Source organism: Lepidochelys kempii, chromosome 8, assembly GCF_965140265.1.
Source record: "Lepidochelys kempii isolate rLepKem1 chromosome 8, rLepKem1.hap2, whole genome shotgun sequence".
NCBI lineage: Eukaryota > Metazoa > Chordata > Testudines > Cheloniidae > Lepidochelys > Lepidochelys kempii.
In genome coordinates, this window is record NC_133263.1 from 64236337 (window position 1) to 64262365 (window position 26029).

Here is a 26029-nt window from a genome sequence, read left to right on the forward strand (position 1 = left end):
TATAACTAATCTCTAAGAAAGGGTTTGATCTACAACCTATGGAAATCAGTGGGTGTCTTTCCACAGAATGCAATGGACTTTGTGTGAGGACCAAAAGAAAGAATTTGATAGTTGTTAGAGATGGACAAGTTATTCGTCAGTAGAGTTGGTCAGACTGTTTATTGCAAAGAAATTATTCACTGAATTTAGGCTGGGATTTTCAACTTGACTAAGGGACTTATGTTTCCGGCTTCCACTGCTATGGCTCTTTTTCCTGTATGTGAACCAATCTTGATTTATTTTTGTATGTATGAATTCATTTGTATTCGTAAGTATTTGCCAACTAGTTTGATGAACAATTTTTGTTTCAGATTTTTGAGGACTGTAATTGATCCACTAAGTAAGATAGTATTTTTTCTGTTCCTGATTGGTGAATGTAGAAAATTCAAATGTGACTGTTTGATATGAAAACCAGCCCTTCCCCAAATGCTTATGCAAACAAACTTGTTGGCATGAATGTTTGCAGTTGGACATGACTTTGGTTAAACTGAACAGCTTTTAGTAATTTGGACAAAAATCCACACACTTACATTTTCAGGAACAGACCAGGTCTTCTAATCAGATGTTATTAAGGCTGGTTAATTGTCCTCACTAAAAATGGGGAAAATGTAGTCACAGCAAAAAATACTGAAGTCATAATTTTAGTTTTAAAAGTTAGTCCTGGCACACTCTTTTAATTAACAATAAATTGTTTTTTGTGATGGTGTTGTAGCCATGTTGGTCCCAGGATATAAGAGAGACAAGACGGGTGAGGTAATATCGTTTATTGGACCAACTTCTGCTGGTGATGGAGACAAGCTTTTGAGCTACACAGAGCTCTTCTCCAGGTCTGGGAAACATCACATCCACCATAATCTCTCTGCCACCAACAGGACAGTCCCTGAAATCCAACCACCAAATAGTGATCAAATCCACAGACAAAAGGGGCATTATCATAGACCTCAACTATGATGACTACACTGACAAGGCCAACTGACAACTGTTCAACACCACCTATTATAAAGAACTCAGAGATGACCCCATACCACAGTTTACCCAGAAATATAAGGATATCATCAAATCCTTCCCCAAACAACGCCAAGAGAAACTCTACAACCTCATCCCCATGAACCAACCACAGGGACTGTCTACATCCTTTCTCAGATATACAAACAAAGGAACCCACAGCACTCATCATATCTGGCCACAACACTCTTACTGAAAAAATATCTCAACTCATGGAAGCCATCCTCAAACCATTCACCACCCAAAAGGCCAACTTCCTCTCGGATACAGCCAACTTCCTCCAGAAACTCTGCAACATTAACAACCTTCCACAGAACACCATTCTTATCACCTTGGATGTCACTTCTCTCTACACAAACATTCCTCACAATGATGGCATCATTGCCTGCCTCAAATATTTACAAGATAATGAACAACCCTCAGATATCCACCCCAAACATATCGCCAAACTCATCCATTTCATCCTCACTCGTAACAGTTTTACATTTAACAACAACCACTTTGTCCAAACCCTGGGAACATCCCAATATACCAACCTCTTCATGGGCCACTTTGAAGAAGAATTTCTGGACAATGCACCATGAAATCTATGATATCCCTTGATGATCTTTTTATTTTTTGGACAGATGACCTAAACTCCCACATAGACTTCCACCACAGCTTCAATCACCAACCATCCATTAAACTCTCTCTAGAACACTCCCACACTAGCATCAACTTCCTGGATGCCATGATCAGCTTCAGCAATGGAACCCTATAGACAATTATATACAAGAAACCCATAGACCACCACACCTATCTTCACAGATCCAGTAACCATCCCAAACACACCAAGAAATGTGTTATCTAAGCCATAGACTGGTGCCTCCCCATACTGGGAAAGGGGCACAATCTAGAGGGGAGGACACGTGACCTCCCCATGTGTCTCCTCCACACCCCACCTCTGCCAGGGGCCTGCACACTCTCCCTGCCACCTTCCCACCCCAAGTTATCTGTGGGGGGAAGGGGCTCTGTCCTTCCACTGCACCAGCTCCTCCCCTGGCACGTTCAGCTGCCCTCCCTGCTGCTCTGTCCAGTGAAGCAGCTGCCTGAGAGAGATCCAGGTTGGGACAGGTGCCATGCATGCTGGCTGGTGGGAGAAATGGGGCTCTGGCTCACTCATCCCCTGTCCCCAGAAGCCAAGCCTGGGTGCGAGGCAACCCGCCGCTGCTGCAGGCAGCTACTGCGCTGCACCAGGCAGCGTACCAGCAGCCAGAAGAGGCTCTGGCCCTGCCCCTTCTGTTCCCCACCTGGGCCAGTTGCTGAGGGGGCTCTTGACCCTGCCTGCTCCCCCCAGTGTGTCACCTCTGTCTGCAGCCAGGCTGCCAGGTACCACAGAATATGCTCCAAGGAGAAAGCCAGGGATATAAACCTTACCACACTTAAAATTGCCTTCAGCAAATGAGGACATTCCACCAGAGAAGTAGGTCACATCCTGGATTGGGCTCCCCAAATACCCCAAGAGAACCTGCTTCTATTCAGAAATAAAATCCTGTACACCTCTAGTTGTCACCTACCACCCCACACTGGAACCCGTATGGGGAATCATCAAACAGTTAGAGCCCTTACTCCATGGGGACCACATCCTGAAAGAAATTTTACCTGAAGCCCCACTTCTGGGCTACAAGCAACCTGCCAAGCTCATCATCAGAAGTAAGCTCAAAATCAAATCAAAGGGGCACCAGACCCTGCCAGAACAACAGATGCAAACCTGCAGACATATCTCCACCATTATGGCGATCAACTCCCCCCACAACATATCTTTCAAGATTCATGTTTCCTACACATCCCTATCACACAATGTGGGATACCTCATCCAATGCACTAAATGCCCCAATATCAACAATGTGGGTGAAACAAGACAATCACTACATTATTGAATGCACTTACACAAAAAAATGATAAAAGACAAAAAACTCCCTGTCACCTGTGGGAGAACACTTTTCACAAAGTGATCGCTCTGTAACTGACCTCACAGTCCACACCCTCAAAGGAACCTTGCACAACACCTTCAAAAGATGAGTCTGGGAGCTCATAATCATAACTTTGCTAAATACTAAAAATCATGGTCTGAACAGAGACACTCATAGGTGCCAACTCTGTGGGTGTTCCAGCCCTGGAGCACCCACAGAAAAAATTAGCGGGTGCTCAGCACCCACCAGCAGCCAAGCTCCTCCCTCCCCCCAGTGCCTCCTGCACACCATGGATTGGCTGTTTCACAGCATGCAGGAGGCGCTGGGAGGGAGATGGAGGAGCGGGGACAAGGTGCGCTCAGGGGAGTGGCAGAAAGAGGTGGGGAAGAGGCAGGGTGGAGCATTGGGGGCAGGGGTTGAGTGGGAGTGGGGGTGGGTGTTTGGGGTAAAGGGTGGAGTGGAGGCAGGGCCTGGGGCTGAGCAGGGATTGAGCACCTCTGTGGAAACTTGGAAAATGGTGCCTGTGGAAACACTAGATTTATGGCTTATTACAACAATCTGTAACCCTCTTAAACTTCCCACTCAGCCTTCTCACCATATGACTGGAGAGGTATTAATGGGCCACTTAACCTTGAATGTTCCTTGAAATATGTGTTAACTACTTATGCTAAACAATCTGTTCCACCTTGTATTTAGCTGTGACACTCTGCGTATGTCTACACTGCAATTAGACACCTGCAGCTGGCCCATGCCAGCTGACTTGGTCTCACTGGGCTTGGGCTAATGGGTTGCTTTATTGTTGTGTAAACATTTGGACTTGGGCTGCACCCTGAGTTCTGGGACCCTCCCACCTCACAAGGTCCTAGAGCCCAGGCTCCAGTTTGTCTCCCAACATCTACACTACAATTAAATAGTCCTTTAGCCCAAGCCCCACAACTCCAAGTCCGCTGGCCTGGGCCAGGGTCAGGTTTTTAATTGCAGTGAGACATTCGCTCTGAGTACATTTCCCAGACTTGAAGAAGAGCTCCATGTAGCTTGAAAGCTTGTCTCTCTCACCAACCGAAGTTGGTCCAATACAAGATATTACCTCATCCACCTCATCTCATTAATAAATTATTTGTCATGAGAAGTGGGATAGCCCCTATTTTATAATAAATATTATTTGAAATCATTAAATAATGTTTAACTAAGCCTTTAAAATCTGGTACAATGCTACACTTGACATACTATATTTCCTGGTATTATGGTCCTCAACTAGGCCAGCAGAAGAATGCTATTAGGAGTCTAATGGGATTTCTAGTAGGCAATAGGTATTTGGATGCTCACATAGGACTTAGACATATGAATAGATGATCACAATGGTCCCTGCTAACTGCGGGATCTATGAATCGATGAAAATGTGCATTTTTGTGACTTAGGGCCCAATTCTTCAAGATGCAAAGTGCCTTAAACTCTCATGGACATCAGTAAGAGTGGAGGGAGCACAGTTCTCTACAGAAGGTAGCCAAGACCAGCCTCTAAGCATATGTCTACATAGGGATAAAAGACCCGTGGCACATCTGCGGCTGGCCTGGGTCAGCTGACTTGGACACATAGGGCCCGGGCTGCAGAGTTAAAAATTGCTGTGTAGACCCTCAGGCTTGCCTAGAAACCAAGCTCTGGGACCCTCTACCCTCACAGGGTTTTTCATCCCTGTGTAAACAGCCTAAGTCACAAATGCCCATTTTACATGCCTAAGTGCCAATGTGAGCATCAAAATGCAACAGATATGGGATTTCCCATTTTTGTACCTATATGTGAAAACAACACAAGGCATCAAAGATGTAAGTGTAGCTGATAATGTCTGTTATTTTCAAGACAGTGAGAAACCCTTGTCCGTTTAATGTTATCTAGTTGCTACCACAGTTGCTTAGCGCTTTTGGTCTTTTACTGTAGGTGTGAAACAGACATTGATGAGTGCAACTCTGATCCATGCATGAATGGAGGCCTCTGCCAGAACCTACTTAACAAATACCAGTGCATCTGTGATGTAAACTATGCTGGCGACCACTGTGAGGTAGATGTAAGCGACCTCTCCTTTTTTGTCTCTTTATTATTGTGGCAGAATCTCTTTCAGCTTCTCTCCTACCTTATTCTGCGAATGGATGATGATCCAGCAGTTGAGTGGGGTGAACAGGAAGATTATTAGCAGTCTGTACACTCTTCGTATTTTAAAGCCATTGAAACACAATGGAAGATGCCTTGTATGAACAGGAAACTAGTTTAGCACTCAGAAAAGCAATAAGAACCACATTTTTAAAATCTTTTACCAATGTTTTGAACATATTAAAATATTTTATTGTAAATAATTAATTCTCCAACTATGGCTTTAAATGCAGAAGCTAAATTTCTAAGTAGCATCATATTTCTTTGTATTATTTTGTGTAAAAAATGAGAGATAGAACTTTCAAAAGTAAACATTCAGATCTTGGTTCTCACCTATTTAGGAATCATTTTCACTCTACTTTGGTTCCTTTGCTTAATTAACAGATGCTAGTAGATAGTGAATATCACTCTGAAAATACTGCTTTAACCCATTTCTACTGGGGTATTGCATGGTCTCTAGGTTTCTTACAGTGTAATACATAAGACTACTCCATGACGAGATATTCTAAGAGCTCAGGGTGAAATCCAGGCTCCACTGAAGTCAGTAGCAAAGATCCCATCAACTTCAATGAGACCAGGATTTCACCCTTAAAATGTAAATATATCACATCCCACATTATTCACAGCTGTTGATTTAGAAGTTTGGTTCAATGTCTGTGGAATCAGATATGTCATAACAGTGAACAATGTGAAACTATTTTGGATAAACCACTGGCAATATACCAAGCCCTGTCCCAAGCCCTGTCCTGTTGGAATCAATGGAAGAATTGTCTTTGATTTCACTGGGAGTAGGATTAGGACTACTATCTGTACATTTCATTTGAATAAAAAGTTCACTTGATTAAAACAAAATGCAACTATTCTATGAATTCACATGGAATGGTTTTCAAACATGCACTATGGTATGAATTTATTCATTTTAACCAAAGCTCCAATGAGGATATCATATTTCAAATCCACAGGCAGAATTTGTTAGTTGCAATATTGCTACCACTTTAAGTAGATCTATTTTATCTGTGAACTGAGAATGTCAGTACTGTAATACATAATTCCAGGCAGAGGAATATGCTTATTTTTCACCTCAGGAATCAATCACCTTGCTCACTGATGGGTTGTGCATGGTTATCCTTAATGAATGAGGATTAAGTACATGATATTGCTCACCATTGTAGATCAGGCCTGATTCAGCAGAGTACTTAGACACGTACTTGGCTTTGAGCACACGAATAAGTTGAAGTCAATGGGATTTAATCACTTGCTTAAATTTAGTCACCTCCTTTAGTGCCTGGCTGAAGCTGGGACAATATGTTCATCTCGTACTTTGTTCTTTCTGGGCAGAGTTTTACAGGACAAGTACATTAATGAATTGTGCAGTTGTTCATTTGAGTATTATTACTCATGTTATATTAGTACAGTGTTCAGACCTACAAATACACATTTTACTAGTCCTCTTGACTTCAGTATTCACAAGAATAAGTGTTTACAGGTCTGTGTCTCATTATTATTAAGTGATGTGGCAGAGTTATGGGATGAAGGCAGTTATGGGAAAGAGATCTTTATTAAGTATGCTGAGGCTCTACAGTTTGAGAGAGACAGCAGCTTGGCTTCTGCTTCAATCCCTAAGCCCCTAGGGGGTATATCTACATAGGGATAAAAGACCCTTGGCGCTGCAGCTGGCCCTTGTGAGCTGAATTGGGCTCACAAGGCTTGGGCTCGGGGGCTAAAAATTGCTGTGTAGATGTTCGGGCTCGGGCTAATGCCTGAGCTGTGGGACTCTTCACCCTCACAGAGTCCCAGAGCTCAGGCTCTAGCCTGAGCCCAAGAGTCTACACAGCGATTTGTCAGCCCCAGAGCATGAGGCCTGAGAGTCCAAGTCAGCTGATCTTGGCTAGCCAGGGTTTTTTATCCCTGTGTAGGCGTGGCCTAAGTGTCACATGCATCACATCCCAAAACTGACACCTGACTCTCTTTCTCAGATTCTGTTCATTATTGTATGTGTGTGCAAAATGCTGTTATTTGTCTCTGTTACATGTAGCATGTTAATGTCTCAAGGAGCTGCCCTGGTCTGAAAACTTAAGTGTAATACATTGCTGTATAATAACTGTATTACACCAAGATAATCTCTTTATCATCTTTCTTTTACTAGAGAAATGCCTGAGGTAATTTTGCTGTTGATCTCCTGTAAAAATGTTTTATTCCTCTCTTGTGATTTATACATAACCACACTTCTGTGAATAGAATATAACAAAATATGTTTCATATTGCGGATGAAATTATTGTAGCAATATAAAAACAAACACTACGTGTTTTATTATATATCCTATTGGATTATTTTAGAATTATTTGGATAATATGCCTCTTAGCCAGTTTAGACTATGGAGGCAAGCAAATATTCAAGTAATGGTATTACACTTATACAACATAGGCCCCAATTTGGCAAAATACTTTGGCACATACCTAACTTTAAGCACATGCTTAAATTAGAGCTGATTAAAAAAATTATATGGAAAGTTTTCCCACTGAAAAGTCTGGTTTAACTGAAACTAACACTTTTCACAACAAAATGACAAATAGGACCACCATTTTGATTTGCCTACAGGAAATGTCAAAATGAAAATTTTCATTTGAATCAACACTTCGATGTTTTGGTTTCAACATTCCAAAAGTAAACAAAACTAGTTCATTTCATTTTGACTTAAAATGTAAATTTCTTTTGGCATCTTGAAACTGAAAAAGAAAAACAAAGCATTTTATGTTGAAATGTCAGTTCAAAATGGCAATTTTTATTTTATTTTGATTTAAACTGTTGTTTTGGTTTTATTGAAACCAAAACATGAAAACAAAATGACATTTCAAGTCAAAATGAACATTATCATACTGTTTCAAGATGTTAATCTGAAACAAAATCATTTAATTTGAAACTTCCAGCAGGAAATCTGAAATTTTTCAACTGAAAAATTTCTAACCAAGATTTTTTGTTCAAAATTTTGCACAGGAAAAATTTTGGTTTTCCAAGCAGCTCTTGCTTAAATCCCATTGAAATTAATGGGAGTTAAGCACCTGATTAAGTGCTTTGTTGCATAGCAAAGTCTGCTGAACATCATGCCACAAAGCTGTCTCAGACAATTGATTTCAGTTTGCTCTTAGTGAAAAGGAAAGCTGGGGAAAGAGATACATCTTATATTAGTGTTCCTAGCATACTGTATTTATAATGCACCAAACAAGAAATGAAAACCAAAGAATATATGCATGTATACAGATTTCAAACACACTATTTCCTCAATTCTAGAAATGTTCAAACGCATAGATATATACATTATACCATATATATTATATATGTATTACATGTTACATAAAAAGTTACACATTTCAAATATATTAAATAGCAGTGCAGCAATCCCCGGTTCTCTCCCCCTGTTTACATATCACTAATGCCACTATATCCATTGGGATTGTAAATGACTTCTTTCCTTCCTCTAATGCCTTGTCATCATGAAACATTTCCTGATTCAGAACTGCTGCTCCTTCCTCTTTGTACTTCTGTATTCTCAACTACGTTGTGTGTGTACATAGCTTTCCCATCGTTATACACAAAATAAACCTTCTGCCTTTGTCTCTTTATGTATACTTTTCATTTTTCTGCTGAGAACTGCTTTCATTTGCTTTAAGTGTACCATGATTTCTGAATGTTTACACTTCACTCGTGTGTTACACAAATATATAAACCATAGCTCTTCTGCACTGTAATGATACCCTTTTAACATATGCGGCCACTTAAACATCTCTTCAGACTGATGCCATTTAGTCAGAGGAGCATTATCCTGCACCCCAGGACAAGCATCCTTTATTTCTTATTCCAGAATATATTGGATGCCTGCTATTTTGATATCACCAAATGTCATCAGCAAAAGCATTCACTTGGCCCTTCCCTATTTAAACCTGAACCTTGCTCTTCCCCAAGTTTCTGATGCTGGAAGTTTGCTATGTTTTAGTGTAACAGCTATAAACAAAGTATGCCATGGGTTTTAAAGGAGTAGCACACAATGAGGGAACAATAACTGACATAGTGTATGCCAGATAACACAAACTAGTCCAAATAATTACTAGGGTCTTTAACGCTCACAGAAGACAGTGGGTAATGGGATACAAATAGACCCTAGGATTCAAAGGGAAAGTAAGATTTCTGTCAAGTAGGGAGAAGGAACCATTACTGGTGGTAATGGGGATGGGAGGAGGACTCCGTATTTGCAGTGAAAAATTATTTAAGATTCCTACATCAAGAACATGTTACAAAACCATCAACATGATGGAATCAGTATAGCCCCAACGTAGTGCTAGTTGCATTGGCAGCATGGTATTCAATAAAATATTATCTGAAATACACCTCCAGGAACTTAGCATAAGGTGGGGTTTGGCTGGTCATTTCCATTTATATTGCCATAGTGCCCAAAGGCCCCATTAAGGCTGAGAGCACATTGTGCTATGTAATCATAGAAATGTAGGACTAGAAAGAACCGCGAGAGCTCATCTATTCGAGCCCCCAGCACTAAGACACTAAGACAGGACCAACCTGACAGGTGTTTGTTCAACCTGATCTTAAAAAACCTCGAAAGACTGGGATTCCACAACCTCTTTTAGAAGACTATTCCAGAGCTTAACTATCCTGATAGAACATTTTTCCTAATGTCTAACTTAAATCTCCCTTGTTGCAGATTAAGCCTATTACTACTTCTACTGAATACATCCACACAAAGGAAAATATGGCCCCTGCCCTAATTAGCTTGCAGTTTTGTTTGTACTTTGGAAAGTTTTCTTGAACAACAACATGGATTGCACCTTTGGCACAGTATTCACGCACAAAAGGTACCCTGATTGTACATGTACAAGTAATGTAGAAGTGGTGGCTGGATTCAGGACACAGAGTTTAAGTTCTGCGTTATGATGGCTAGAGTTCCCCTCCTCCCTCACTCACACCATTGCTACTTTCATAACCTCTTCCAGCTGGTACCACTTCACCCTCCTGAGCAAATGGACAAATGCCACATGCTGCATGGTTACACGTCACATTAAATTTCATTAAAATACACTAATAAGCATGTATGATACGTTCAATATTGAGTCCAGATTCAACAAAAACTCTGGCTTCCATAGGGTGGAAGCTTGGGACTGTGATGGAATCTGCCCCTCAGTGATTAGTTAACATATTCATTAACTGCAAGTGTTAGTAATATGAATGTATCTAATGATACTTATTTACAATAATTAATGCGTGATGTCTCATGAATAATGTAATCACCAGCTATTTGCATTTTCATACTTATGCAGTTATTCATGAGTAATTATCATATTGACTAAAAAGCATGGACATCAGGAAAGTAACAACTCTATCATCTTCTCAATGTTCACTTTTCTCCCCGCTCACCTGTCAACCCTCCCTCCCAGCCCACCTTTCTGTCTGGTTCCTGTATAGCATGTTGTTAATGCAGAAGGAGATACAATGTATTTTCTTTTTTAAGAGTTTTAATGCAATGCTTTGATACATATGGGCCCAGACAGTCACACATGGTTTCAGACTGAGCCAGCACCTCATCTGGTGGCCCCAGTAAGATTCTGCAGCTTGTCAGCTACCACTGAAAAAGAAAAGCTTCTAACCCTTAGGGTGGCAAAGAAAACTTCCCAAACCTTAAAAGATGTCTTTGCATCTCCAGATAGCCTGATAATTCTCAGAGGGATTTGGCCCTAAGGATTTTGTTCTCTGGGAGTTTGCTTTGGTCCAACGATTTGAACACATAAACCTAAATAGACTAGACTGGGAATGGAAACAGAAGCCAAGAACTTATGTGAGTTCTGTTCCTGGCTCTTACACTGGCTCCTGCTGTGCACACGCAGAAGTTGCGTAACTGCTCTATCTGTTCCCTCATCTGTAAAATGAAAACACCAGCGATGCCAGCACTTGCAATTTAATCTTCAGAACCTTAGTGTTGCTAAAGTCCCAACTCCAACACAAGAATCTCCACTTTCACAAGTTTCTAGCCCTCCTGGGTACGAAGAAAAACTTGAAAAACATGACCCCCTAAAGGTTGAAAAACCAGAAAGCAAATAAAAAGAGCTCCAAATTGATTATATTTTTAAATGTCATGATTTTAAAGCCAATCTCATGATGGTCAAATGGCCTAACTCATGATTTTTGAATGCATGGGGCTGGCAATACTGGGATAATAATATTCACCTGCCTATTTCAGAGGATGTTGTAGATAAATTCATGCTTGTTCAGTGCACTGAAAGTTAAAAGCACAAGGGGCTTGATTTTCAGATGTGTGAAGCAACCACAATTTCACTTGAAGTCGACAGGAGCTCAGGAACACGGAAAAGCTGGTCCTAAGTGTTTTTGATTTCAGAAGGTTGCTGGTGAGTCTTCCATTTTTGGACTGCAGCCCTGGATTTCACACAGGAAATGATGTTGCTGAAGAACCTGCAGTTAAAAGTATCAAGTTGGGGGCCTGCCTACTGGTACTATTTGTAGTTTTGGAAATAGGCAGATGTAGGCCCACCCCCAACTAAAGGCCCAGCCCCTCAGTTAATGGGGAGGAACCACTTTGCCCAAGCTACAATTGAATACTTGAGACAACAAAGGAACAGGAGTAAAGTCAAAGGTTGAAAATCAGGGATCCAGAGGGGTAAACCAAGCAGAGAACCCACAGCAGCACCCACTGCTCCTCAAAGACATCTAGGGAATCAATGGACACTGAACATAAAAATGGCCATACTGGTTCAGGCCAATAGTCCGTCTAGCCCAGTATCCTGTCTTCCGACAGTGGCCAATGCCAGATGCTTCAAGCGGAAATGAACAGAACAGGACAATCATCAAGTGATCCATTCCCTGTCATCCAGTCCCAGTCTCTGGCAGTCAGAGGCTTACGGACACCAAGAGCATGGGGTTGCATCCCTGACCATCTTGGCTAATAGTAATTGATGGGCCTGTCCTCATGAATTTATCTAGTTCTTTTTTAATCCAGTTTTGGCCTTTACAGCATCCCCTGGCAACAAGTTCCACAGGTTGACTGTGTATTGTATGAAGGAGTATTTCCTTTTGTTTGTTTTAAACCTGCTGCCTATTAATTTCACTGGGTAACCCCTGGTTCTTGTGTGAGGAGATAAATAACACTTCCTTATTCAGTTTCTCCACACCATTATATCATATCCCACCCTTAGTTATCTATTTGCCAGGCTGAAGAGTTCATCTGTTTACTCTCTCCTCATATGGAAGCTGTTCCATTCTCTGCACCTTTTCCATTTCTAATATATCTTTTTTAGATGGGGTGACCAGAACTGCACACAGTACTCAAGGTGTGGGCGTACTATGAATTTATATAGAGGCATTATGATATTTACTGTCTTATGATCTATTCCTTTTCTAATGGTTCCTAACTTTCTGTTAGCTTTTTTGAATGCTGCAGCACACTGAGCATATGTTTTCAGAGAACTATCCATGATGACTCCAAGATTTCTGTCTTGTAACAGCTCATTTAGATGTCATCATTTTGTAGGTATAGTTGGGATTATGTTTTCCAATATGCATTATTTGCATTTATCATCATTGAATTTAATCTGCCATTTTGTTGCCCAGTCCCCCAGTTTTGTGAGATACTTTTTTAACTCTTTGCAGTCTGCTTTGAACTTAACTACATTGAGTAATTTCATATCAGAGGAATTCTGCCTGGAGGATTGATTGGGCAAGGGACTGAAAACAAGCCCCACAGAGCATTCCCTCCACCTTGTTCAGGCTCCTCCTCCTGGAACAATGGATGGCCACCTCGGCCAGCCCCAGGAGGAGAAGGTTCCAAGTGGGGGGAGGGATAGCTCAGTGGTTTGAGCATTGGCCTGCTAAACCCAGGGTTGTGAGTTCAATCCTTGAGGGGGCCATTTAGGGATCTGGGGCAAAAATTGGGGATTGGTCCTGCTTTGAGCAGGGGGTTGGACTAGATGACCTCTGAGGTCCCTTCCAACCCTGATATTCTATGAAAACAAGATCTATGAAAACAACTTTGGGGGGGCCTACGGATGGGGTGTTCATAGGCCAGGCTGTGTGCAGAAAAGGGCAGCCCTCACCTTCTAGAGCACATGCCAGGGGATACATGGGGTGGACAGCCCCCTGTGCTGGCTGAGCGCCACAGGGTCCCCCCAGTCCTTCCAAGTCTGCTGGTACCAGCCAGGACCAACATCTGGCGCATCAAGGGGGACTCCACCACCTGCAAACGGAGATGAGGAGTATGTAGTATGGGTCGTATGAGGAGGTCCTCCTGCTTGGTGGTTGCTATGGATCTGGGCACTGAAACCAGCTTCCAGATCCTGAGGATGTCCTGGAAAAAGATCAGCAGCTCAGACAGGTCTTGTGGGAGACTTGTCAGGTGAAGATAAAAGAGATGCCAGCTGTATCAGAGTCCTTGGAGGTGGTGGTGGAAGGCATACACGAGCACATTCCATGCCAGATTACCTAAACGGTAAATAAGTCTCTGAAGGGCCTGAAGTGGACCTGACTGTGAATATGAACCAGGCCATAGTCAGAGCCCAGATGAGCTTGATCAGGCACTCTGCAGAGGCATAAAAAACCCCAATCCCCCCAAAGTGGAGCCCAAAGCCAAATGCCTGCAGAGTAGCCAATAAGATACCTATTATTCACCCTGTCAAATGCCTTCTCCTGGTCCAGGGACAGGAGGGCAAGTGACAGCCCATCCCTACATGCTAGAGCAGGGATGGGCAAAATACGGCCCGTGGGCCAGATCTGGCCTAACATTTCTGTCCGGCCTCCTCTGCCCCCTCACGATCTCCAAGTCTGGGCCGCTAAAAGTCCCACAGCACAGTGGGGTGCTCAGGCAGGCTGCCTGCCTGCCGTGGCCCCACACCACTTCTGGAAGCAGCCAGCTGTTACTGGAACATCTCTGCGTGCCCCGGCAGGGGGGAAGCGGCTCCGCATGCTACCGCTAGCGCTGTCCTCACAGCTCCCATTGGCCAGTTTCTGGCCAATGGGAGCTGCGGGGGCAGTGCTTGCAGGCAGCACACAGAGACCTGCTGCCCCCCTCCCCCTAAGGGGTGCGCAGAGACATGCCAGCAGCTTCCAGGAGCGGCATGGGGCCACGGCATGCAGGCAGCTTGCCGGGAGCCGCCTATGGTAAGCACCTCCCAACCAGAGCCTGCACCTCACACCCCCTCCCGCATGCCAACCCCCTTCTCCAGGTCAGAATCCCCTCCCACACCCAAACTCCCTCCCAGACCCTGCATCCCCTCCTACATCCCAATCCCCTGCCCCAGCCCAGAGCCCCCTCCTGCACCAAACTCCCTCCCTGAGCCCACACCCCTCACCTTCTCCTCCATCCCGACATTCTGCACCAGCCCGGAGCTCCCTCCTGCACCCAAACTCCCTCCCAAACCCCGCACTCCCTCCATTAATATAGGAGAAATGTGCGGCACGTGATGACTTACCAAAATTCATGGAGCAACCCCCTGCAAAAATTATTGCCCACCCCAGTGCTGAAATAAGTTCCAGACCAAATAGAGATTATCAAAGATGGTCCAGCCCAGGCCAATGTAGGCCTGGTCAGGGTAGATCATGTCCGCCAGCACAGGCCCCAGCCACAGCAAGATGGCTTTCACTGTTATCTTGTAGTCTGTGCTGAGGAGCAAAACTGCGTGCCAGTTCTTGAGTTTGCAGAGGTCCCCCTTTTTAGGTAGCACAGCATGCCAGCACAACAGGGGGAGCACCTCATTCCCCAAGGACTTGGCCCAAATGGTGGAAAAGTGTGACCCGAGTACATCCCAAAATGCACAATAAAACTCCACAGTCAGCCGATCGATGCCCAGAGAATTGTTGGTGGACATCAGATGAAGGGCTTCCAAGACTTCGGCCAGAGCGAGAGTTGCTCTAACTGGTCCTGGTCACCCACACTGATGGAAGGAAGTTCATCCCACACCACCCTGCAGGCATTGGTGTCCCCCGGATCTGGGGAGAGGAGGGTGGCAGCTGCATCCCCACCAGATCCATGAGGGGATGCTGTCCTCTGCCAAGAGGCAGGGCTCAGCCCTCTTTTCTTCAGGACATAGAAGTAGGAACTGTAATCCATCTCCTGAAGGAGCTGAATGTGAGATTGAACAAAGGTATATGCTATACCTTAATGCGCAAAAACATTGGTCATTGAGGGCCTGGAGCTCATCCCACTTCTCCTCACACTCACCGCAGAAATATGGATTCCCAATATTAGCAATCATGTGCCTCTTCAGCTCCAAAACCTCCCCCTCCAGCTACTCTGTCACCACGCACATACTCCAGCTGGCCCCTGGGGTGTAGTTGCGGCAGAAGAGCCAGGCACTTACCTTCCCCTTGTTCCACTACCTCTGCACTGAGTGAAAGGTCATCTCTGCCTCCTCCAGGCTAGCCAGAACTTCTGGAAGGACAACTCAAATCCCACATCCTCTAGCAGGCTGTTATTGAAAAGCCAGTAGGCTGGTCCTGGCCTCTTGGGTATCACAGCCACAGATGGAAATCTGAGAATGGGGCTGGCCTCATGATGGAGGAGTGGGCCTGCAAGATGCATACTGGTGAGGAAGGGAGAGCAGTCTTAGCAGCACAGTAAGAATAGTTGCATCTGTGGCTTTTATCTTCTGTCCTGCTATGGCATTCTGGAGGGAAAGACTAACATTTAAAGGTGAAATCTTTTAAAAATAGAATTGTTTTCTTAGAATTCTTTCCTGTACTGTCAGGCCTTGTGGGAGCAGGATCCCTGCTTTGACAGAAAGTTAACACTATGGGATCTGGGATGCTAAAAATGTTATCATTTGAATGTCCAAAACTGTCATTGTGGTCAGTGGAATTTTGGATACCCAAGGAATATAGAACTGGCCCTTTCATGTTTAACAAGTGGTTATGGCTTACAAAAGTAACTATGTAAAATTGGATTCATCTTTCTGTGAGCATTTAAGCCTAGACTGTGATATCCCTTCCTCACACTGTGTAGTATCTTATTCTATGTTGTGACAGGGTCGGGCCAGATGGCTATAGGAGAATAATAGAAGGCAGATATATTAGCCCCCGGCTAAGTAGGTCCCTTTTCCCTGGTAAGGTAACAGAGAAGGTTCCAGAACAATCAGGAACCTTCTGGAGACAATTAAAACAGCCTGATTAGAACATCTGCAGCCAATCAAGAAGCTGCTAGAATCAATTAAGGTAGGCTAATCAGGGCACCTGGGTTTTAAAAAGGAACTCACTTCAGTTTTTGGTGTGAGTGTGAGGAGCTGGGAGCAAGAGGCACTAGGAGCTGAGAGTGAGACCGCAGACTGTTGGAGGACTGAGGTGTACAAGCATTATCAGACACTAGGAGGAAGGTCCTATGGTGAGGATAAAGGAGGGGGAGGAGGCCATGGGGAAGTAGCCCAGGGAGTTGTAGCTGTCGCACAGCTGTTCCGGGAGGCACTCTAGACAGCTGCATTCCACAGGGCCCTGGGCTGGAACCCAGAGTAGAGGGCAGGCCCGGGTTCCCCCAAATCCTCCCATCTCCTGGTCAGACACAGGAGTCGTCGACCTGGACTGTGGGTTCAGAAAAACGGCCAAGCTGAGGGCTGCCGTGAAGCTCCAAGGCAAGCAAGTCCGCCAATAAGCACAAGACCCACCAAGGTAGAGCAGGAACGTTGTCACAATGTTAAGTCCTACTGATATCAGAATAAGGTACTATCAAACATGTGTAAAGTTATTACAATCTGGCTGTTAGTGAAATAACGAACAATGACTCTGACTGAAATAAGTGTTTACTACTTTTGTTAGCCCTGAAGAGACGTCACCACTTTTGGGGGCAGGGGGAAGAGGAGGAGGGGCTTGATTTTGCACCATCAACATAATTGCTAACTCATTATCACTGCAGAATCTTTATTGTTGCTGATGCATGTGACAGAAAGAACCCAGCTTTGTTCCTGTTCTAGACTGAGTGTGGAGTAAGAAAAAACACATCTTAAGATTTGTAAACTGAGTGGTTCTGCTCTGGAAGTCATTGGAAATATCACAATGCCATTTTTATAGTCACTCTTCAAAGCAGAACAGCCCTTTAATGTCCTTTGTTATTTTTTATTAGTTGCATAGTATTCTCTTGATTTAACCACAGTTGTAAAAAGGATATTGCAAGAAATGTAATATTTAATATGTGCTGTATCTTAATGTGCATAAACATTACGTTGTAAAGACAGTAAAGTTAGCTAATGTGTCATAGCAGTAAAAGACAGGAAAGCTCTCCAAAAGGCCAGCATTACTGCATGCATCAGTGAGAAGCAGTTGAATATTTAATGTGAATGGTAAATATAAGCAGAAAACGGAGTCAAGATGACATATGATAGCATAACACACTGTAATATAGGAATCAGTTCAAGTACAGCATTCACATAACAGAGTTAGTATTCAGACTAACACATTTGGTCTGTACAACATCCCTTACATTGCAGTGGCATTGTTTTCCCTTTCCTCACCTTCAAATGTTTTCGTTAGAGACTCACGTTTACATCACACAGGCATTTATTTTAATAATTTCTCACCTTATAACACATTCATGTAATGCAGCCTTGCATTGTTTATATGTTAAATTTTATATCCTTTTCTCTTATAGTTCATCAGGGTTTAATATTGTTTTCTCTTTTATCTATTGTTATTACCATTTGCAGACTGAGCCCCTTTGGTGGGGGTTGCTTTAGAAAGACAATTAATTTATATATATAAATATCACGTATTATTTTTACAATACTCACTCTAATAATTTGTGCATAAAAGCACCAACATTATTTTGCCTTTTCTTTCATCATACGATCATGGATTCAAATATAATTTTCCCAAATCTCTTACGACTTACACTGACTTTCTAAATCTGCACCAATATTGTATTTTCTTACAGTCTCCGTATACTGCTATTACATGAGCACCACATCATCACCATCATAAGCTTGCATTAACATTGCTTTTTAAAATCAGTTAAATGAATGGGGGATTTTTGTTGCTCTAAATAGCTTCTGATATCTATGTTCCATAGTATCTATGATCTGTTGTTAATTTTCAAAAATGTTCATTTGTACAATTATGGAAATTAAAAAAAACACAGTGCTCCCTCTACAGCAGCATTAATCATCTGCATTTTTCACTTTTAAAAATTCAGATTTTTTTTATTTGCTGGAGAATTGGGCAAAACGCTGTCTAAAACTAGATCCTAAATCTGTACCAATCCCATAAATCACAAATGGCTTAATTCAAAAGCAAACAAACAAAAACCAGCAACTTCACCTTCAAGCTGAAAGCTTGTAGTCCAAGTTTTCACCAGAATGTTAATGAAAAGAACAAGAAAATAGGATATGGGGTAAGGAGAATGCATTTATAATGGAAAACTTAATTCACTTGCAGCTAGGTCATGATGGCTGCAGTCTCATCAGGTGGGATGTCTGTCTCATTTATTGAAAATTAAGGATCTGATCCTGCAATGAGCTCTGTATGGATGGACCCCCAGTGAAGCTAATGGGACTGACTGTGGCACAAGGGTCTGCATGGAGCTCACTGCAGGACTATGGCCAAAGGTAATTCTGTCTTTAAGCTACCCTGTTTACTGCCATTTTTTAAAAGGCAAATGGTTTTGCACTCTCCCTCTCTCTCAAATTAAGTCATTGTTAGATGATCCTTTAATAAATGGCAGTTTAAGGTCAGAGGCCAGCTTTTGTAGCTATTGGATCTTGAGCACTTTTGAAAATCTGGCCCCTTCACTTGAGTGCCTAAATGGAAGCTGAGCTCTTGAAACCCAGCCACTTATTTTGGTTCTGAAATGGGAGTGGAGAGTTGGCACCAGTGGTGCTGGGTGAGAGACACTCCCACCCAACACCAGAAGAGGTGTCTGCACCAAGGCAAATGGTGGTATTGAGCTGAACTATGGTGTCTGCCACCAAAGCAGTGACTGTCCCAAGGGGTGCACCTGTATTGAGAAGTCCTTCGGTGCTGGGCCCAGCACCAGCCTCAACTCCACTGTCTGCAGCCTGTGAGGTGCTTCCCGCCCCCGGCCGGCTCTGACACATGGCCTGAAGGTGCCAAGGGCACAGTGGAGGATGAGGAGGAAGAAGCTATGGACTGGAGGACTCCTGCACCAATGGAGAGTCCAGGACTTGAAGACAAAGCCAATCTGATGCCGCTTGATATGTGGCTGGCATGGAGACAGTTGGCACTGGTGCCAATACTGTCAGCACTGGACTCAGTGGATACCTCATGGCCAGAACCAGAGGTGACAGTACAGGCTCTCAGTGAGTTCAGCATGGTACCGGGGAGCAGTTAGATGGACCAGCTCCCTCCTGCATGCTGGGAGATGCATGGTGCCAGTCAGCAGTACTCTTGGAAGAGGACATAGAGTCTGCTTGAGCCCTGGAATGGTCCAGGTTGGATTTGTGGGACCTCTTCCTCGGTGTACCCTAGGAAGGTGAATGTCTTCTTCTCCAACGGGGGAATGCAAACATGGAGGTGCCTCACTAGCTGGATCCACAGTCAACCGTTGATCAGATGCGGCCCTCGGGGCCAAAGTAGGCCTCATGGCCTGCTCCAAATGGTGCTGGTTCAACCCTAAGTCCCTTGCCACCTGAGTCCTCTTTGTAAATGACTTACAGATAGAGCACCCCTCCTTGATGTGTTCCTCGCCGAGGCACATCAAGCACCTCGTGTGGGGAATCACTATCGGGGATAGCCCCCCTATGTGACAGACAATGCTTGAACCCTGATGAGGGCATCACATAGGGCAGCCAATTACACTAACTAAATCTAACTAACACTAAACTAAACCTAAGACACTATTACAACTATATACAAGAAAAAAATCTCGGTAACTGAGACAGAAAGTGTGAGGTGAAAGAATGCCACTCAGAGCTTTGACTCCAGCCACAGTCAGTGAGAAGGAACTAATAGGGGTCAGGGCGGCACCCTTACACAGCTAGGGGAGGTGCTAAGGCCACGAGATGTGAGTGACACCCCTATGCGTACTGCTAGGCAAAGTTCTCCGGCTCCAGGGCTCTGGGTGCATGCACACCTGCATGGACTACATGGCTGTATCTACTTGAAGAAGAAACGGGGCATAACCTAAAGGGAAAGAAATCCCCGGTCTGAGCTGACCTTGTAGCATTTACACAGCTGCCCTATCCATACCCCCTCCTGAGAGGCAAAGTCCCTTGTTCTGTCCAGCCACAACTACCAAAGAGGCCAGTGAAGCCTTTGTAGATGACATGACATTAGCAGTGGCTGTCCTGATGGCCTTGTGACAGGAAGTTTCCTTCCCAATTGATTAACTGTCATTCAGGGAGAGACTGACTAGATTGCATGGCCTGAGGAAAATACAGCAAACTGACTGCTATGAGCTAGAGCTGTCAGCCGTGGAGCTGGATGGAGCTGAAGATCTCCTTAGCATGGCTATATAACTGTTATGTCTTCACTTTCTCAAGGTCTGCACTGCTACATTTCTAAGGAATCTATCATCAAGGGCAGTTGTCATTGTGTGAGGTAGGCTGGTGCAACATGTTACAGGGGAGACTCACACAGTGCTCTCTCTTGGAAACATTTTATTTTTGTTCTCTTTTTGATTTGTTCTTTCCCTTAATTGAAAATAAAAGTAATTCAGTTTGAAAGTATATGTTTTTGCCTTTTGTGTATCAAAAAGCATAATACTTTTCTCACATTGGGAAATTCACTTGGCTAAACTGGCCCATTTCATAGCCGTTTACACAGTTGGGAGTTATACACGCTATATTAGCTTGAGGGTTTGGCCTCCTGTGTATGATATTCCCAGACAGCCTTAGCAACCCCTGAGGAGATATCTGAAGAATCCAGAAGAGAGGTAATTCCCAGAGGAGATCCTTGAAACAGCCAGAATATCATATGACATTCATTGAAGCTGCCAAAAAGAAAGCATCTGTGGTGATCCCTGTAGCACCCAGGCAGGATGACAGAAGCAAAGATGTACCCAATAATACTGAGGGGCGTCGGAGCCATAAGAGTGGAAAATCAGAAATATAATGGAGTTGTATAAATCAAACATGTCAGAACAATACTGAACATGGGGAATGTATCAATAAGGACGGCCTCATTATCCATAAATAGTTTTAACTTGACTATGCCACTCAGGAACAATGAGGCCCCTCTGTTATAAAGATAAATTGTATATACTTGGTATTGACTGACAATGTTCCTATAAATATACTTCATATTTAACAGAGAGGTTCTGGATTAAAATCACCATTTGGGAAACATTCTTCCTCAAACATTCCCCTTGCAGTTGGCCTGTTGTTTCATACCAATTTGATAATTGGATAATGTTAACCAAAACCTCTTCAGAGTAGCTACCAAATATAATTTTGATTCAGGCATATGTGTGGGGGGGTTTCTCTAGCAAGATAATCTTCCATTTTGATTCAGTTAGTGCATCATTTGTCCATCTTTGGCTAATGTCCATCTATCTAGGTACATATATGGTGCCCACAGCGTTAGTATCTGAGCACCCCACAATCATTTTGAGCATATGCTCAAACCACCACTGAGAGGTATGGAAATAATATTATGCCATCCTCCATCACAAGGGCACCATTTCACATTTCAGTGGTGTGAAGGGGGCAACTTTCAGCGGTGGTTCAGAAGCTCCTGGATTTTTCTGAAGGATAAAATGTAAAAATCCATAATCAGCCAGTCCCCTTCACAGCTTCCAAGGGTGAGAGCTCACTGTCCTTTTCCTAGGAAAAGCTGAGACTCTGAAGCAGAAGATGGCTCTCAGCCCACCACTGGGCTAGGGGTGCTGCAATTTGGCACTGGAGGAGCTGGGACCAGTCATGCACTATAGTCCACAGAGTGGGAAATAAGTATCATGGGGTAGCCGTGTTAGTCTGTATCCACAAAAGCAACAAGGAGTCCGGTGGCTCCTTAAAGACTAACAAAATTATTTGAGCATAAGCTTTCGTGGGTAAAAGCCTCACTTCTTCAGATGCATGGAGTGAAAATTACAGATGCAGACACATCCATTAGACTGCATGCCTGGGGCCAGTCAGCAGTGGGGCGTGGCCGTGGATGTGGTTGGAGCAGAGCTACAGTTGGGGCACTGGGGGCAAACGACGTATCTGGCTTCGAGATTAAACTCGATCAGTTTCTGGAGGAGATGGTAGGATGGGATAACATGATTTTGGCAATTAATTGACCTTTAACTATTCATGGTAAATAGGTCCACTGGCCTGTGATGGGATGTTAGAGGGGGTGGGATCTGAGTTACTACAGAGAATTCTTTCCTGGGTATCTGGCTGGTGAATCTTGCCCACATGCTCAGGGTTCAGCTGATTGCCCTATTTGGGGTTGGGAAGGAATTTTCCTCCAGGGCTGATTGGAAGAGGCCCTGGGGGTTTTCCACCTTCTTCTGTAGCATGGGGCATGGGTCACTTGCTGGAGGATTCTCTGCACCCTGAAGTCTTTAAACCATGATCTGAGGACTTCAATAGCTCAGACATAGGTGAGAGGTTTATTGCAGGAGTGGGTGAGTGAGATTCTGTGGCCTGCATTGTGCAGGAGGTCAGACTAGATGGTCATAATGGTCCCTTCTGACCTTAATATCTATGAGTCTATGAGTTGGAGAAGCGGGTCCCAAGAGCTGGGCTGGCAGGGTTGGGGAGCAGGGGCTCCACGCTGCCTGCAAGGCTTTGGCCTCTGAGGACTTCAGGGAGCAGAGCCAGGCTCTGGGCCTGGAGACTGTGGTACTCACATAGTACAAAGTGTGCAGCGGGGGGGGGGCAACTCTCCTCATTCCCTCATGCCTTAGCTAATTGGCACTCTGCTTCATTGGGAACTAAGGCAGAGAAAGATAAAGTGACTTGCCCAAGGTGACACAGATCTATTTTAACCATGGTACCCCCCATTCATGTAACTGTGTGATAGGTTATATTCTTACAGTGTTAAAACCAGCTTCCCTTAGCTGGAGATGGGTTTCAACTGGAACCTCACATCCAACCCCCCAAACTTTTAGGAAAGTTAAAATCTGGATGCAAGCTTTTGTGGCTTGAGCCTCTGTAATTGGCCTGAACTGGTGCCCTGAAACTGCATAGCTCTGAACTTGGAGAAGGTTTGGATCTGAACTTCCTGACTATGCCCATGTTTACTCCTCACCCAGAACCAATCCTGGCAAGGCAACTGGAGGGGTTCTTCTAGAGACAAAAGTGAATTGTTCAAAACTGAATTGACAAAACTGAATTGTTCACACTGCCACCCAAACATTATATAAAGTGCTCAGATATAAAGTTGCCTCCCAGATCTTTCTATAGGATGTGCCAGTAAGGAGTAGTTCATGTCAATATTATTAAGGATCTGTCTCTCCCTTACGTACTACTCCTAATAAATAAAAACAGAAGTCACACAGTGAGGGAAATAAGAACAAGATGATCCTTATTTCCAACACAAACTACAAGCTAAAGCACCAATCTTGCAACACCAAATATGTGGGTGGAGTACTGCACCAACATGAAGGCACATTGGCTTTATTGGGGTTCCACATAGGTGCAGCAGTCCACTCATATGCTATATGTTGCATAACTGGGGTTTAAATATGAACAGCAGTAACAGAGGATGATAATAAAAGAGTGGAACTATAGGCACATTTGACAGAAGGAAAAAGACTTCAAAATAACTCATACAAAGTCATTTATTGTTCTTAAACTTCCCCCTATATTTATAATAGCAACAAACTCTTTCAGATCATTCAAATGTCCTTCTGCTGGGGTCTGCATAGATAATTTGTTGGTCTCCCAGCTCTCACTACTTTCTTTTTCACCTTTGTATTAGGAAGGAGATGAATCTGCTTAGGAATCCAACCTCTGGTTAAAGCTAATCAGGCCATTCAGCATTTCCCCTAGCGAGCAAGTCAGAACAGGTGTCCAGCTGCAAACTAACTGGGATCAGCTGAGCAAATCAGAAAAGATTAGTACAATTTTGCTCTCTCATTTCTCCAAGATACCATGAGGAGGAGTGGTTCATAATCGATAGCATATTCTGAGATTACAAGGTCTGCTAAAGTGGAGTTAAGATTGAGAACATACAGGTATAAGCAATTTAAGGGTAACAAACACTACAGTGTTGCTGTTATTACCCTAAAAACAAATATTACAACTCCAGGAAAATCAAAGTTAAATTTAAAAAGAATCCAAACATATTGAATTCTGGAAATGACTAGTTCAGGCAAACAAAATGTGGGCTCAAACTGGTTTAAACTGATTTTAAAGACACGTTAGTTTGTTTGTTTGTTTTACATGGTGTCATGGCAAAAAATGACCAGTAATCTTTACACAAAATCAGGTAAATCCTATCACATAAGGAAAAGATGGGGACTGAAAAAGTGAATCTTAAAAGTGTTCTGTTTTAATTGTATAAGCAAATAATTGAGTATTTGATAACCAGTGTATTTGGCATTATTCAGACTTAATTCAGGTGAATGCTGTTTAACCAAACCCCTCTAATCCAAACCTGCATTATCTAAAATGTCTGCATCTTTCACAGCTGTTTCACTGATGCTAGTCAGCCTAATTTCAGCACCTTTTAATCTCTTAAAATAACCATTTTCATTGATCACAGTAGCTGACTTTATGCCAGTGAATTCTAATTGAGAATGAATTTGACTCACATTTTGATTCAGTAGAGTTTAAATTACAATTAATTTTATTTGTGTGGTATTTTAAGGCTTTAAATTCTAACTTCTCTCTTTGCATAAAGCATAGATATGTGCATTTATTAAGTTAGGCACTATATATTACAATATATGGAATTTATTGGCACCTGTCACAGTCTGTCACTAGCGTACTCAGTCACCTATATATAAACCCCTGATTATCCAAATGCTTTGGATGCCCCTCAAGGTCTTCAGAAAAACCAGTATGTGAAACTTGCATTCAAAATCTGGGGAAAGTTTTAGCATTTTGATTTAATTCCATATTAATCTCAAATTGCACAGTAGCAGTACTAAGTCTTTTGTTTATTTCTGTACAGGGCTAATTCCCTTTCTTAGCACACAAACATTAAGGGACTTCAAACAGATCTCAAGTCTATGTAGATGGCTAGTGGCACCTGCATTGCTTCTATTGAAAGAGAAATCAAAAGCACACACACTCTGACTTAAAAGAAACAGGTCTTTATTGGTTTGGGGCAATTACAGATAATGAGATGGATGGGAACAGATCATTTCAATGTCTCTGAATATTTTAGCTCAAAACAAGACCCCGAGGGTGCTATTCAGCACTCTTTACTCAGGCAATATGCCCACTGGAGTGTTGAGTTGGAGAGGAAAAGAAGGACGTGTAAGTTTTCCTAAACAGAATTTACATTAGGAAGAGTGATTGGCTGGTCAGTGTTTGTGATGGAGTGATTGTCCTAGCCTTAAAAATAGCTAACTCTGACCCTTGAGTTCAATGGAAATTTTGTCTGAGTTGGGACTGCAGAAGCCAGCTTGCCCACTGTAGTGTCCATGTGCAGATAACTGCAACATTCCTGAAATTCAAACAAAATAGAAGCTTCAGCTTTTACTTTTTTCCCCAAGCAAGAAGCTTCAGATGTCCAGCTGCCACAGCAGCAGCGCTGCAAAATCCCCTGAGCACTCAGTTGTGTAGGATGCATTGACAAAGATAAAATAATACACAAGGTGTTTGTTCCACCACAAATGTATATGGGTCCATTATTCTCATAATTACTGTGGTAGCATCTAGAGACCTCAAGCAGTTTGGGCCCCCTTGTACTAGGTGCTGTACAAACATATTGGAAAAGACATTCTCTGCCCCAGACAGCTTACATGAGAAAGGACAAGACCTAAGAAGTGGAAAAGACAAATTAT

General features: G+C 43.2%; 1 protein-coding gene across 6 annotated transcripts in view; it reads left to right on the forward strand.

Annotated features, from left to right (window-relative positions):
• Positions 1-26029, forward strand: part of CRB1 (crumbs cell polarity complex component 1) — a 159515-nt gene that overhangs the window by 119802 nt on the left and 13684 nt on the right. For 3 of the 6 annotated variants that reach the window (XM_073356740.1, XM_073356744.1, XM_073356745.1), the window contains one exon: positions 4932-5058. In XM_073356740.1, coding sequence (XP_073212841.1) covers positions 4932-5058 — 127 coding nt within the window. Of the gene's footprint in view, positions 1-4931; positions 5059-9853; positions 10005-26029 lie in introns of all 6 variants that reach the window. The other 3 variants (XM_073356742.1, XM_073356743.1, XM_073356741.1) reach the window with 3 other exon arrangements.